We start from the raw sequence: 17,065 nt of genomic DNA on the forward strand, positions 1-17,065 counted from the left end.
CCAACCACAATAACTAAGAGTGGGTTTGGAGAATAAGGCAGGAGCTGCTGAATATTATAATGTAAATGGGTCAGTATCTTTGAGCCCAGTCACCCACTTCTACTTACCAACGGTAGAAGAGATTTACAAACCTCTTTAACAGGCACCCAATCCTACACATACTCAGTAAGCCACACTGAATTCAGCGGCGCTTACTTTTGAGTAGACCCATATAGGCTTGTGCTCTTGTGACATGCCTAACATCAACGCAGCTGTGCCAGTTTAATATGTTCTTCTTCATCCAGCTTTCTCACGCAGCAATACAAGGGACACAACTTAGTCTCATTGGCACAAAAACATTCCAGAATTGCAGACCCGAGGTCAAAGAGCATCACCCCAAAATGTACCTTGTCCACATTCACAATTTTCAGATACCCATAGCACTTTAAACAAGCTAGCTATTATACATGATATGCTCATGTTAAGCTTATCACCATGCAGTATATTTAAACTTTTAAGAAATTCAAAATAACTCACTAAATGTTTAGCTGCATGCCTGTAATATAAAGTTTTATGTGACTTTCAGGTTCCTTTCCTCCTGACAGATCCTTGCCGTATTTACCAACCTGGTCTTTCCCAATATGCTTCTCAAACACATGATAAACTAAGAAGATCCTTCTGGATCAGGCCAATGACCCATCTAACCCTGCATTATGTTCTCACAGTGGCCAACCAGATGCCTGGGGGAAGCCCACAAACACAGGGCCTGAACACAACAGCACTCTCCCCACCCCCCTGTTCCACCCATCTGTCCTCTTCCAGCACTTCTACTCCCAGTCTTGCTTTCCTACGCATCTTACTCCATTTCCCCTTCTTGCCTTGGATAATCTGACCTGCCATTTCCACCAGTGGCAACTGCAGGCTCTTCAAAATGCCAAACTGCTGTGCAACAGAAAGGCAGCTGGGGTCATTACTGAAAGAGGCCTCTTCATCACCACTAGAGCCATAAAAACAATTCCCTTTGTAGATTATAGTGCAGATACTGAGAAGAAGCAGGCTTCTCTGTTTCCTTTGTTTCCTTTGAAAAGTGTTTAAAGTTATAGCCATCATTTGAGAGCCTTGAGCAACTTCACTGTGGTAGAACCAGGGCATTTTTCCCCAGCCAGAATTCAATTCCAGCACCTCTCAGGTGGGCCATTGCCATTATATCAGAATAAGGGAAGGGTTCGTGGTGAGTTCTGGTACCTCTTTTTCTAGAAAATAGCACTGATTAGAGATATTTAACTTCATTTCTTGCTTCACCTAAGGTAGATTCAAAGTTTAAATACTATGTGTATTCAAAAAGATAGGAACCTAATACTTTTCCATAATTACTAGAAAAGGCAGAAGAGTGCTGTTTAGTTTACATTACTAAAGGTATTTAAAAGAGAAAATATTGTGAACATTTTGCTTCTTATTTAAAAGTCTTCGTTGATAAGAAAATGTATAAATCTTAAATACCATATCATAATTTAAAGAGGTATGAGTGGGAGGCATTCCAATAGAGAGATTATTTATTTTCACCTAATATTTTACAGTGCCGGCACAGTGACGTAGCAATAAATAATCTGCCTTTTTCCACACATAAAGCAAATAGGGGGTATGTGCCTCATAACTAATATAAATCCTGATATTTACTTTCCACCTGTTAGCTTGGCTCATAAAAGTAATATTATAATTTTACTCTACTTTGCAACCTCCACAGATAATTCTTCGGAGTTTCTCAATCCAAGCCTTGCTTCCATCTCCATACAAATTTGAGGGTTTGAAAAGTGACATATTGTTCTGTGGAGATCACTCCCTAAACTTGCATTCATCAGCAAGTAAAGCAACACAGGATGTATTTCACAAGGCCTTCTGCCTATATCACCATAACCACATTTGGAATCCCTGATCCCTAGGGAGAAGGCCAAGAATGCAGTCCTTTCCTCCTAGCTGGAAGCAAGGGTTACAGCCAGATGTACAGAGCTTGCACATGTGGCTTTGCCATATTCTTATTATCCATTCATTTATTCATGAAATGTATTTATTAAATTTATATTCCTCCCTTCAAACCCAGAGCAGTGCATGACAAAATATATATAATATGGAGATCATAAAACAACAATTATAAACTGGATATTTATTTATTTATCCCTTCACTTAATTTTTCATTTGTGCCACGTTCTGCTCTTGTAACTGGTGTTCTACTGCTGTTAGTTAGGTTCCCCCCCCCCCCAGAAAACATAACATTTAAAATAACTGATAACCTATTTCAAGCCATAATGTGGAAACATTGCCTCTTTACTACTATTCAGCTCCTGTCAATATATCAAGTAAAATCCCAACTTGTGTGATTTACCATGGGGGGTGGGGAATCTAAAATGGAATTTGCACAAATTGTCAAAACAACAAATTGTCATTTTGTTCAAAGCCAAAGCAATATTAAAAATAGGACCAGCTTCTAGTGCTCCCCCCCCCCATGCACAACACTAAAGTGAAGCAGTAATTAAAGTTTTTAATTGGCATGGATAATCCAGACAGAAATCTAATATCTTTCTCATTGTGAGGAAATCCAAATCCAAAGGATTCTCTTTTAGCTACCCAAATGTAGAATAATTCTTTTCAAAGCATTTCCATAAGCATTTTGCTATGCACAGCGGGTATCTTGCACAAAAATTTACATAACAGGCTTGACTTACCTTTTTGGATCCATTCTAATCTACTTATAAAATGTGTAGGGCAGTATTTTTCTTCCCTGACAAAAAACTGGAGTGTACATATATAGCTCAGCCAGAACAAATTTCCCTTTTAAGTCAAGCATACAATTTTCAAATGTGGTATTAGACAAGAGTCTGTACGGAAACCCACCGTATTGCTCGGTAACCCTCTAGTCACATCCCAATGCAAGGTTTCCATAAAAGAGCTGTGCTCCAGTATTATCTGCACGCTTTTTAATAATTCAGAAGATGGGGAATTGTATAACTATAATCCAGAGTCCAACGTATTTTCCAAAGGTCCCCATAAACTCTCATTGCCAACTGTGGTGGTTTATACTGTGTACTGAATACATTTTTTCTCTTCTGTAGTAAACAGTGCACCCAAGTTGCATACACAAGGCAGTATTTAATATTCACATACTATGGAGGCAGCTTACTGAGAGCTGATCCTGAAATGAAGGTGGCAGAACAGCCATTTTATGGATAACTGTGAGATAGATTTCACATTTTTCACAAGCCCAAACCCTGCTCATGAGACTAGTTGAAAGAAACCACCTCACTAATTGAATTCTTGGGAAATGAATAATTACTGATGAGAACAAAAGCTTTCATCAAAACTCTATTGTTTCATCTAGTTTTGAATCCATTTCAGAATTTCCTACACACACACACACTTTACAGCCTTGAGAAATATATACATATTGTCATTGCCCTCACTTGCTTTAACTGACTTTAGTTGCCTTCAGTGATCATCATTTGGTCATATATCTTTATAGCATCATAACCTAATTACATCCACAATATCAAGGGTGGAGAACTGGAATTGTCCAGCAGGACAAGTTCGAGAGGTGAACAAGGCCTCTCACCTGTCAATCACCTCACAGTTGGGTATGTGTAACCTGGTAAAGAGAAGACTGAGAGGTGATTTCATAGCCATCTTAAAATATACATGAAGGGCTGTCACATAGAAGACGGAGCAAGCTTCTTTGCTCCTGCTCCAGAGGGACCCAAACCAATGGATTCAAATTGCAGGAAATGAGATTCTCACTAAACATCAGAAGAACTTTCTGACAGCAAGAGCTGGCAGCTGGCAGTGGAACAGACTGCCTTGGAGAGTGTAGAATCTACGTCCTTGGAGGTTCTTTTTAAAGCAGAGGTTGGATGGCTATCTGTCAGGGATCCTTTAGTTGCAATTCCTGCATTGCAGTGTCAAGTGGGACCCAGAGAATGAGCTAAGTAGTGCTGACAATAGGCCCTTCCAAGCCCTGAGGCAAGTGACCAACCATGCCAACCTCTGGTGCCAGGGGTAGGAAAGGAGGAGTGTGTTCTTGGGGCAGGGAGTTGGTGGGTGGGGCTTATGAGGAATAGAGGCAGTGGGGTGGGCAGATGGAAACCAGAAGGGAATTTTGATTGAAACCATAAAATTTATTATTATTATTATTATTATTATTATTATTTATACCCTGCCCATCTGGCTGGGTTTCCCCAGCTACTCTGGGTGGCTCCCAACAGAAATAATAATGATGATGATAATAATAATAATAATAATAATAATAATAGCGATAAAACATCAGACATTAAAAGAATGTAGAGGCATATAAGATTCATTTCTCCCTTTCAAACATACCAAGCACTCCAAACCACTGCCGTTCCTACTAGAAACACTTCGTCTTCAGGTCTGGTTACATACTCCTTTTTTTTTTTTTTTTTATAAGATATTTATTAAGATTTTCAGAATATTACAAGACAAAAAAAGAAAAAAAGAAAAAAGAAAAATACAAAATAAAAACAGTTAAAAACTCTCTTAAGGGCATTACATGCCGTAAATTTCATACCTGTGGTCCACAACTGTTCCCAGTCAGCAAACATAATATTATGTCCAAGATCTTGTGCCCATTTAATCATAGCAGATTTCACCGTTTCATCCTGAGTATTCCATTTTAACAGCAAGTTATACATTTTTGACAAAATCTTAGTTTTGGGTTCTAACAGTTCTGTTTCCAATTTTGATTTTTCCACCTGGAAGCCAATTTTCTTATCCAAATTGTATGCCTCCATTATCTGATAATAATGAAGCCAGTCTCGCACTTTGTCTTTTAATTTCTCAAAACTCTGCAATTTCAATTTGTCTCCTTCTTGTTCCAAAATTTCCCAATATTTCGGCCATTTGGCCTCCATATTGAGCCTTTTTTGAGCCTTTGCTTCCATCGGTGACAACAACCTTGGGGTTTTGTTTTCAAGTAAGTCCTTATATCTTATCCAGACATTTAACAATGCTTTCCTGACAATATGGTTTTTAAATGCTTTATGTGCTTTAACCTTGTCATACCACAAATATGCATGCCACCCAAAAACATTATTAAAACCTTCTAAATCCAAAATGTCTGTGTTCTCAAGAAGCAGCCATTCTTTCAACCAGCAGAATGCTGCTGATTCATAATAAAGTTTAAGGTCTGGCAGGGCAAATCCACCTCTATCCTTTGCATCGGTTAATATTTTAAATTTTATTCTGGGCTTCTTGCCCTGCCAGACAAATCTAGAAATGTCTCTCTGCCACTTCTTGAAACAGTCCATTTTGTCCAAGATTTGCAATGATTGAAACAGAAATAACATTCTTGGCAATACATTCATCTTTATAACAGCAATTCGACCTAACAAGGAAAGCTTCAGGTTTGACCATATCTCTAAATCCTTTTTCACTTCTGACCAACATTTCTCATAATTGTCTTTAAATAGGTTTAAGTTCTTAGCAGTCATGTTAACCCCCAAGTATTTTACTTTCTTAACCAATGTTAAACCTGTCTCCTTCTGAAACCTCTCTTTCTCAATCGGTGTTAAATTTTTCTCAAGCACCTTAGTTTTTAACTTGTTCAACTTAAATCCTGCCACATGACCACATGACCAAATTCCTGAATCAATTCTAATACTCTTTTAGTACTAGATTCTGGCTCCTGTAACGTCAATACTAAATCATCTGCAAAAGCTTTCAATTTGTACTGTTTAGCTCCGACCTGTATACCTTTAATCAGACGGTCCCTTCTGATCATATTTAGCAAAACCTCCAGGACCGAAATAAACAGCAATACTCCTGACTCTCTTAAGGCTACCCAAGGCTCTGTGTTATGACATGTGGTTTTCCCCCATCAAAAAAAATTAGGTTGTCAGTACCTTCGGGAAAGAAGAATCTACATTTTCATGTGGACTGTTACTGCATACTTGGTACAGATTTTCATATACAGATATATGTAATGTCTAACCTAAAGCTGAACAGGAAAACATTTGCTCTCCTTCACTGTGGAAGTCTTTTATCGCATTTGAATACTACTATGTTCCCTTCATTTTCTTATCTCTAAGCCATATGCACACAGTTCCTTTGGCCTTTCATTACCAGCCTCATGCTTTTGAACTTCATTATCACATTTACAGCTTTCCCTAGTCTTCACCAACCGATTGTACCCCTCAGGTGACTCCAGCAGCTTTGAGGACTGTATTATGAACTGCCTGGTATCCAAAGACAATCAAAAGGATTTATGGCATGGCTGGAGCTGAGGATTCCTTCCCACCCTTAAGAATCTTCTTCCTGAAAGCACTTGATCTAAATCAGACAACTGCACAAGCTTAGTTAACCGCGCCTCCCCTTGCCTAAGAACAACTGGAGGGCTCCATCCCCTCTGGGACAACAGTAATTCTAAAATGCCTAATCCTGGATTTATTTTCAATTTTGTCCGTTTTAGAAAGCAATCTCTTGTTATCCTCTATCAGGCCTGTCAAAACGACTCTATGATGTGAGATTATTATCTCTGTCTGGAGAGAGTGCCCACTTATTCTTTTGTGCAGTGCTGGATATTGTTCCTTTTCCCCCTTTACCTTTTCTGTTATTTCAAAGTCCTTGGTAGCTGCATTTCTACTGTTGCACACCTCTGGAACCGATTGTATGATTTCATAACATTTTTGAGCATAGGAGATACAGAATAGTTCTAAGTCTATTTCTCTATACCCCTGGTCTCAAAAGACCCTTCCTTCCTTCCTTCCTTCCTTCCTTCCTTCCTTCCTTCCTTCAACATATTAGGAAGTGTTGAGGTTTCAAAATTGTGACATACATTGCCCATATGCAAACATTCTGAATGAGAAAATCCAAACATAAGTTTCTGCTTCCCATATTTTCATGGAGCAGTGTCTATATGAATTACTGCAGTCCTGATCCTATTCCATAGTTTAGCCCAAAATTGGGTCATCATCATCATCAAACATGGCACCACTGCCTTACTCTTCAGAAGCCTGTGGATCCTGATCAGAAACTGGCTTAAAACAATTTGCTACGCCAACAACTGTAAGATTTTTGTTTTTTAAAAAAAAACCTCATTCTCCAGAGATCTAGTATAAGTTCAAATAAATATTTACAGAAGGTCATTAAGTGTGATGCTTTGAAAATAATCTGATTTAATTCACTGGGACTTATTCCAAATTAAGTGTGCATAGCCCCAAGCTAGAGTCCTATGAATATTTACTTGGGGATAAGACCACTGAATGCATTGGGATTTACTTTTGAGTAAAGACATGTAGGATCATGTTATTATTCAGCAATGAGTTGCCTTTGGGCAATGTTGTTAACTTGTTTTTATTATTTTAAATCTAACTTCATTTCAAATTAAATGGGTGGCTACCAAATCCCTTTCAGATGCAATAGTCGAAGACGCACCCATCTCCACCTCTGTGGCTGATCTTGATTTTTCTTAAGCACTCTCACCCCCCTTGATATGCAATGAATTACTTCACCTTCTCAAAGACCATTACTTTCACTTTTTTGTCTCATGGGGTGGGGGGAACATTTCTGTTTCAACCTAGTCTTCATGTTATAATTATTCATTCTTTCCATAGCATTGGAGTAAGTGGTTGTTTTTCATAGCAGCATATAGCTTTCTTTCACATGATTTCACATTGTAAAAAAAAAAAATGATATAATGTTAGTATATATATACTAATCCACTGAATGAGTGTCACTTTTTAGAAGATCTACTGCTGTGCCAGAGATCAAAAACTGTTACATTCATTTTCCAGTCCATATTGCTGGAATCGTGACTTCATTCAAAATCTGGGCTGGGAAAACCTTAGGTGAAATGTTAAGAAACATGAAAAGCCTGCAATCAGCAGCACCTAAATATAGTATACTGACTCTCGTAGTCTTTAATAGGGTCATCCATTATGCTATAATGATTATAGGGTGTCTGCCTTGAGTGGCTCCTTTCCCTTCAGTCTTAACACTTTGGGTCAGTCTCAAATGCCACCTTTTCTCTGCTGCTTCAGCATTAATCAGCCACCAAGTGGAAGAAATGGCTGCTTTTCCCAGGAGGCCACTGGCAATTGCATCCCAGATCTCCCATTGCCAAAATGTGGAAATCCATCAGTCCCAGCTATTAAGTGCTAATGAGAGCAAGGTTTCTGTGCATTTAATAGCCGTGTGGGAGCAGGGATTTCATCAGGTGATGCTTGTCTCACTTGTAGATGACAAACTGCCACCTTTCTATGCAACTGTAAAAGTACACCAGCACAGTGTGTTTCTTTGCATCTTCCCCTTATTGGAGTTCATACAGGTGATGGCTTGCACCACTCTCTATTACTGGTATTCAGTATTTTATATTTATTCAATATGTTATTAACAGTAATCAGCTTTTCTCATGTGATGGTGAGACCTTTGTTCTTGAATCCTGTTTTAGGTACATAAAAAACCTGAAAGCTACTTCTGACCTATCTGGCCCCCATATGAAGCTGTGGCATCCTCAAACACTCTGGGATTCTCCAGTGGTGTACCATACATCTCAGTTCCATCACCTCCCTGTTAGTGAAAAAGATTCACATGCCCCAGAACGCTGTTCCCACTGCAGCATATGTCGATCAAAACAACTCTTCCTTTTTTTTCTTGTTTTTTCTTGTTTTTTTGCTAAATTTGCAGTTATTAATGACACTGGGATTAGAAAACACATGGCTTCTTGTGAATCTATACTGCCATTTTCTAACATGTGAACTTGTGCTACAGTGTTGTGATTATGCCTCTGAAGTTGTTGTGTTTGCTAATCTGCCATGAACCAGTCATAGTTGGAAGCTAGCTACTATGGGTCCTACCAAAGGTCCATTTAGTCAAATATTGCTTCTGTCTGATGGTGTGAGTGAAAGCAACTTGTGTGGCAGAACAGTCATCAAGGAAGAAATAAATTTGTGGCTAGCCAAAGGTTGAAGGGTATAGATAACTCACCAGCTTCACTCAAACATCAAAGATAAAGAATAGAGATGAGCTGGATATAATTTGCGTAACAAACATTGTCATTTGCAGCCAAGCAAAGGTAGGTAAAGGTAAAGGTATCTTATTGCAGCCAAGCAATAAGATAATGAATGCATGAAACTACACATACACACACACACACACACACACACACACACACACAAATGCATACAAACCAATGCATAAAACACCCCCTTCAAGGTGTTTTACATAAGAATTTGCCTTCACTTTTTTAGCTTGTATGTCATACCATGGGTCAAGCTACTAGTGTCCTTTCTATATAGCCCTCTAAGTGCTTAGGACGGCATACCAAGAGTTAGAGCATCACAAAACGTATCACTACACCACAGTTGAAAAAGCAGAAGTATCAGCACAAATGATTAAAAATAGAGCTGCCAGTAATTTCATCATAGACTTTATAAAATGCTGCAGTTACTGTGGGATGGAAACCATAGGCGCAGACAGGAATCATTCACTCTTAAACACTCAAATGTTTTGCAAATAAAAATAAACCAAAACAATAATTATTAGTTATGAGATAGGCACACTTAAGGAAATGTCTCAATTTGCATTCAACGTCTAGATATTAAGAGCTCATCTGGTGTTTAAGAGGGGCATTTAATTAACTATTAGTTTCCCATTTAATTATTTAAGGCTAGTAATGACCAATATCCATGCTATTCCATTGATACGCCATGCCTGACATTGCCCAGTTTAGAAAGAAACAAAGAAACACCAAACCACAGCTGCCCTTTTCAAACATGCCGAATCTTTTAAGGGACTTTGCAGCTGGATTTTTCTACAAAAGTTTTATTTATTTCAAGCCAAATGAACTGAAAGATCATATGTGAATATTAGCTATAAGCAGCATAGTCTGCAACCTTGACAACACTTAAGTCCTATACATGTCTACTCCGAAATAGTCTCATTGGGTCAATGGAACTATACCTCTTATGGTAAGTGTTCATAGGATTAGAGCCTTGCTGAGTATATAGACTGTAAGGAATAATAATGGCTGATCATGTGACTGCAGTGCAAAGCAGTCATGTGCAGACAAATCATTTATCAATAACACAAATCTTCATTCTCTCCTCAGAGGCATTGCTTTTCAGTGCTGTTGGAAATGCATCACTTTACATCCAGCACCACAAACAGAAATAGAACTCAACATATGCTATGGTATTCACTGGAGTCAATTTATTAATTTAGATGCTAATCAAAGGATTATATACATATTTGAGTGAACCAGTCTAAAGATTTCCAAACAAATGTGGAAATTCACAAAATATAATCTTGCTATGAGTATCTAAGAAAAAGTCTAGTTCCTTATTCTGCATTTATTTCTTCTGTTGCTGCTTGCAATCTTTTCCCAGACTTGAAATCTCATCAGACTTGCTTTATGGTTTATTATTTCTCTTGGTTTATATCTGCAATATAAATATGCCCAATTAGGCTCGTCTAGTGTGCTATATTAAAGAAGACTAAAATGCAGACATATGGTCATCATCATCACAATTCCCTGAGCAAGCAGCATTTATAATGGCTTAATATGCAGTTGTGACATTTACAGATCAGAAACTGTGGATGCATTTCAGTGTTGTGTCAATGGGTCATAAAAAATACATTAGCACTGTAAAAGGAATCACACAGGAAGGTGACGAAGGAAGAACATGTTTAGATGCTGCCTGTTGGTTGCCCTCCTGTTAATTATGGCACGGTATGCTGGAGAGGAAGCGAAAGAGCATTATTATTCAATGCATTTGCATGAACAGAATTAGAAGTCAACTGTGCATCGGGAACAAAGGGCATGCTTTATAAGCAACTGTAAGGGAAGCAATTCCACCAAGAACTACTTGTTGCTTCAACCTCTGTTGATTTGAATAGAGCGAACACATGAAACTTCCTTATTTTTGTGTCAGGGTTTGGTCCATCCTGCCCAGTGCTGGCAGGTCCTACTCAGGTCTGCTCCCTGAGATTGTTCTAACTAGAAATGGAGTCTGGATTGAACCTGAAAACTTCTGCTTAAACAACATGCATTGAATTACTGAGCTATTGCCTTCCCCCGATAAAGAAGGCTATGAGGGATTTATTTGATTGGTACTTTGAGTGTTTAAACTCCTTTTAGAATATCTCTATCATAAAAGAAGAAGGATTAGCAAGAGATTGGACAGAGGATGCATGCTGGGTGGGTGGAAGGAAGAGAATGTATGCATAGGAAGAAATGTTTTAAAATGTGACATATGTACTTCTCGGTTACTTGTCGTCTGTGGCTAATAGTCACTTTGGTGTTGTTGTTGTTGTTTTAAGAAGGGAGGAATTTGTCCTATTTCTTTCTGTATTCACTTGCTTATGAGATTCCCCAGGAGCATGCTCCCATTCCTCTGCTATTTCCTCCTCGTGCTTTCAGCTTACCTTCCACAGATAAGTTTGCTCAGTGTAATGGCATCATGTCTCATATTGATATTTTGCTTTGGGCAACTAAGTGTTGCCTTTTTGTTAATGCACAAGTTTTGTCCTGTTTGCTGCAAATATCATCATTGTATATAAACATGACTATTAATAATTACAGTTCAATAATAATAATGACAACATATAGAGACTTTGTTCAGACAGTAATGTTTCCCTTTGCTATGCCCTGTCAGGAAAACTGCACCTTAAGGCACTCCAAAGGCAGGGCCAGCCCAGCTCTAAGGCAATTGCCTCAGGCAGCAGGATCCACAGGGACAACAGATCCTGATACCAATGTTCACTCACCCCTTCTTCCCTGGGGGGGGGGCACCATTTTGTGGTTCACCTCAGGGGCCAAAATGTCTTGGGCTGGCCCTGTCCAAAGGTATAAAATTACTTGGATACTGAATAACTGTGAGCCTGCAATCTGACAACAAATTAAGTAGGCATTGATCCCAAAAAATCCCCATTGTATTTGTGTCTGTGTAACTGGGCACTTGAGCCCTGGTTAAGCATTCACCCGAATGCTTGTGTGGGTAGAAGTGGAGAGAGGTGGCAGTGCTTCTGGACATGCTGCCTTCACTTCAGAACTTCCTGCATTTGGAGAAGACTGTATCAGGGCTCATGAGCATGCTTAGCATCCCCCTTCAGACCCCTCCTCTCCACACAAAGGAGGTCTGAAATGCAGCTGGTCCACATGGGAAGGTTGGGATCAGGACTTGCATTCTCACCCCTGCCCTGCCTGCCCTCTTTAAGTGCACGCGTGTTCACTCCGAAAGTCTGGAGAAAGCCAATATTGATAGCACAATCCTATGCACGTGTATTCAGAAGTAACTCCCACTGTGTTAATCTGGGCTTACTCCCATTTAGGGTGCATAGGATTGCCGCTTAAAGCTTTTGGCTTCCATCCAAGAAAGTCATTTACATGCAAGTAATACTTGGAGTTTATATAGACGCTCCAAAGAATTGTGTAGAAGTCAAAGGAAGAAATCAGTTGAGTCAAAGGAGTAGGCACTGCTGCAGAGAAATATTCAAAGACCCTGTATGTGCCTGTGATTGAGTTTATTTGAGCCAGGTTCACCGTCTCCAGTAATTCAAAGTGGACTGGTGTATTTTGCCATCTCACAACAAAAATCTAATGTGAGCATGGTAAACATAATGGGTTGGATCCAACAATGCCCTTCTGCCCACAGAGGGAGGCTTCTACTAACAGAATGGCTATTTCACATAGCACACAGAAGGTTTGTATGAGAAAAATGAAGCAAACAGCACAATCCTAACCATTTCTACTCAGAAGCCAGTCCTGTTGATAGCAATGGGGCTTGCTTCCAGGTAAATGGGGTTAGGATTGCAGCGTAAAACCAGAATTGTTATTCTTTTGGTGCAGCATCAAATTCAACCTCTTGCACAAGCTGGGGAACTGCTATAGAACCTACCAATTTATAGTGCTGCATGTATTTGCAGAAAAGTGCTGTGTGCTATTTTCATTCCACTCACTGTTCTTTGAATCTCAGCTCTATAGTTTGGATTCAAAGCAATGATTACCAACGTATATACAGATTTTGGAAACACACAGAGCCACCTGTTACATAGAACTGTATGCCTGGTTTTCCATTATTCACATAATTATTTATATCTTTTGAGTGTCAGTTACATGCACCCAGGAAGACCTCTGCATGGGCATCTCATCAGGGTTATGCCACAGTATAATTTTAGTGCTGAATTGGTGGTGTGATCTTTGGGCATATTCACATAGCTTTCAAGTCACATTCAGAACATTCATGAAACATAGATCTCCCAAGGCTGTACCACCACTGTAGGTGGGGCAATAGCATTTTCCTTCATGTGGAAAAGTGGCATATCAGGGAATGAGTTGGACTAGTAACCTTGCCTCTAACATGTTAAGTTTTCTGGAAGGGAATGCTCAGACATGTGATCCTACACCTGCTGTCTGTAGTGGAACAGTCCCAGAAAGTCTATACAGTACTGTAATTTTTTCTGAATGCATAACTTGGATAAATCTGCGCAATACACAAGTGCAAAATTCCACAGTCTAAAATGGTCTAGGTTTTCCTCTTTGACCACTGCACTTAAGCAGATTGCCATAGGCTGGTGGACAGCATGTCTGGCTTTCTTATGTTCCCCATGAGGAAAAGGTGATGCCTCCCCCCCCCATGAGATTATATGCACCCCAGACTAGCAGCCTTGTGTGTGTTCTATCCTGCACACCAGAGTCTGTGGTAACCCTGGTAACATGAACATGGGAAGGTAATTTAAGCCTTCAGCTGGGAGCTGTAACACAGGTTGGTTTATACACAAGTTGGAAAACCAGCACATTCAGCGTGCATAACTGCTGGCTGTGGGGGGCAAGCACTTAACTGCTTATAGGCTAACCCTTTCAGGGAGGTGAGGGGATGAAGTCACAGAGATTCACGACCAAAGAGGCAGGCCCACTCTCAAGCCACGTTCTTCAGTACATTTGCTGGTGAGTAATTACAATGGGTTTAGCAAAGCTACTCACAAGTAAATGAACCGAGTACTGAAATTATCAGAGTTTAGGGGTGGGCGGGTTGAAGAACCAATGCTTTTATTTTTATTTTTCCTCGTTGCTTGTCATAACCAAGTCATATATACTGATTATGCTTTTCTCTTTCTACTCCTTGCAGCAAACGTATGTGACAATGAACTTCAGATTTGCCAGAATGGGGGAACGTGCCACAACAACGTCCGCTGCCAGTGCCCCGCAGCCTACACTGGTGTGTTGTGTGAGAAGCGGAGTTGCGAAATGGACCCAGACGGTTGCAGTCAAAGCTCTGCGCAAGGGGCAATATCATTACCACGTGTTATACTCCTATTACCACTGATTGCTCCATTAGGATTAAGTGGGTTTCTCATATTCTAGGCAACCCAGCTTTGGAGGATCGACTTCAGACTGCTTAAAACAAAAAAGGAACATGCCACAGGAAATCTGGGGAAAAGAAATTGCAGCAGCAGCAGCAGCAGCAGCAAGCAGATGCTAATAAGTCTTTCAAAAACATAAAAGGGGGAAAACTAAAATCTCCACACATATATAGACTCTATAAAGGCCCAAACGAACTAAGCCATATCTATCCATTGTGGACAACCCAGCGAGTCAAGACTGTTATTTTCTGACTCAAGCTTAAGTCGGCAGCTACCAATACTATTACTACTAAGTCACAGCTGCAAAAGCTTACACAGGATCGAAAAGGCTTTCGTAACCACCCCCAGACGGGAATAGAAAGAAAGAAAGAAAGAAAGAAAGAAAGAAAGAAAGAAAGAAAGAAAGAAACTACAAAACCTTGCTCCTCCAATCTGGTGCGCAACTGTACCTCTTCCCAGTGTGTGGACCAACCAAATAGAGGCAATTCTTTGCTGTCAGTGCATTGTGGGTATAAGGAAATCTGTTTCAAAGCTGCCATATTGGCCTGCTTCAGCCCCTGAAATTCCCTTTCCAACTGTGCTTTAGTGAACGTTGCTCTGTAACCCTTGTTGGTTGAACGATTTCTTTGTCTGATGTTAGTAAATGCACATGTGTACCAGCTCCCTCCTCAATAAATCTAAAGCCAGTCATACCCTTGTATATTTTAGAAGCACTGCATCAAGTTCATGCAGTGCTGACCTACTGTACAAGAGTGGCTATAGGACAAAAAAAAAAGAGTGTATTTATCCTTTTGTATTCAAATGAAGTTATTTTTCTTGACTAACGTAAGACGTAGATTTTTTGTATTATTGCCAATTTGTGTTAACAGACAATTTATTAATGTACTTTAATCCTAATCAGATTAAGGGGGGGAAGTTATTATTTATTTTCATCCTATTTTTTTCTTTCTTTTTTTTCCTTTCGCTTTTCATTTAATTGTGCAGAGATTTCTCTGTATGGGCAACGTGCTGGCATCAAAGAATATCAGTTTACATATTATAGCAAGTGTAATAAGATTCCACCAAAGGACATTCTAAATGTTTTCTGTTGCTTTAACACTGGAAGATTTAAGAGAATAAAGATTCCTGCGTAAACAATTTCAGGGATTAGTATTGCAATTTCTTAACTGCATTTTACCAGTTTGATGGAATAGAAATTCAAATGCAGAACTGTGCAAACACAATGAGATGGATGTGAAAGAAAACTCCCCAAATGATTCAGAGACAGCAATTATGAGTGGCAAGGCCATGGTAGGTAATGTTTCAGCTGGCAGACAAGCTCAATTCATTTCCTTCAAATCAATTCAGTTTAGCTGCAATCATATACCAACTTACTTGGGAGCAAGCCCCATTGGCCTCAATGGGACATGAAAATTCAGCATTCAAATATTTGGACTGGTTAAATGAATGAAGGTAATATAAAGTACTTAAGTATAAGTAATCTATGCAAAACTGCCAAATACTGATTGCTACTATGTCAGATACAGTCAGCTTATCTAATTAATTAACTGTATAGCATGCCTTCAACAAAGAGGTTCCCAGGATAACTGACAAGAGATAAAAGAACAAAATGCTATCATAAACAATCAAAATGGTACTAGACTAGCAGTTTCTAGCAGCATTTTTAACAGTTTTAAAAAGCCAAGAAAATGCAAGTTTCATCACTGCAAAGATGAAGGCACTAGGGAAATCCCCTGGGAAGGAATTTCCAAAGGCAGGGTGCCACAACCAAGAAGGCCATGTTTATAGTTCCCACTTATGAAGATCGAGGCACTCACAGGAGAACCTTTGTAGATACCTTCAGTGCATATACTGGTTGATACGGAATAAAGCACTTGTTGCTGTTTATTGCCATGTGTTAGAAACTATCAAACACTGATTGGTATTGCATGCCAGGTCTCCAGTACTGTTAAACACTGATGGATACATGTCAGCAACTGACTAGGGCTGAATGCCACTTGTCAGATATCAGATATATTGACTATTGTTGCAAAACCTTTGAGTGCCAGTGCTGAATTTTCAAGTATATGTCAAATATGTGCACATTAATATAATATCCGTGATCAAAAATTCTGAAAGCATTATTACTGGGGCGGGGTGGGGGCATTTTGCTATACACTTAAGCTAAAATAGGTCTGTGGTTAATAGATGTGTGGTATGATTGCCAGCACTGTGGAGCAACAAATGTCTTGCAACCCCCCTGCCCCATAAGCATTCTGAGTACTTTGCTAGGTGATCTGTTTGCCCCCAATGTTAGACTCTGAATAGGTGCTACCAGGAGAATGATTTGCATCTGTTTTATAGAGATAGTTAACTCAACGGATGCATATAAGTGAGATGCAAGATCTCACTTCTTAATGATACCCTGCTACATGCCTCAACATAACAGGAGAAGCCTGCACAGCACAAGGCTATGGTAGTATGATTTACACTACAATAGCCCTTCCGTGATCTACTTTCTCTGTGCAGTAAGAGATGGATCAGATGGACTCACATTTTTGCCATGTTTTGGGGAAAACAGCAGAACTGGGCTTGTGACACATCATTAGAATAAAATAGACTGAATATCGAAATATTGGGAGTGTTTGGACATACGTAGGTGAATAAAAACCATAATTGTCTGTATTTTATTGGAATGTGTTCAGAAGTCTGAAAGGCTTTCACAAATAGGCACTAGATGGAA

General features: G+C 39.4%; 1 protein-coding gene across 11 annotated transcripts in view; it reads left to right on the forward strand.

Moving 5' to 3' along the window:
- NTNG1 (netrin G1) overlaps positions 1 to 15,480 on the forward strand; it is a 208,141-nt gene extending 192,661 nt beyond the window's left edge. For all 11 annotated transcript variants that reach the window (XM_081008682.1, XM_081008678.1, XM_081008684.1 and 8 more), the window contains one exon: positions 14,109 to 15,480. In XM_081008682.1, the coding sequence (XP_080864808.1) occupies positions 14,109 to 14,306 (198 nt within the window). In that variant the 3' untranslated portion in view covers positions 14,307 to 15,480. The remainder of the gene's footprint in view (positions 1 to 14,108) is intronic.
- The last annotated feature ends 1,585 nt before the right edge of the window (positions 15,481 to 17,065 follow it).

Source organism: Podarcis pityusensis, assembly GCF_964106645.2.
Source record: "Podarcis pityusensis genome assembly, chromosome: 6".
NCBI lineage: Eukaryota > Metazoa > Chordata > Lepidosauria > Squamata > Lacertidae > Podarcis > Podarcis pityusensis.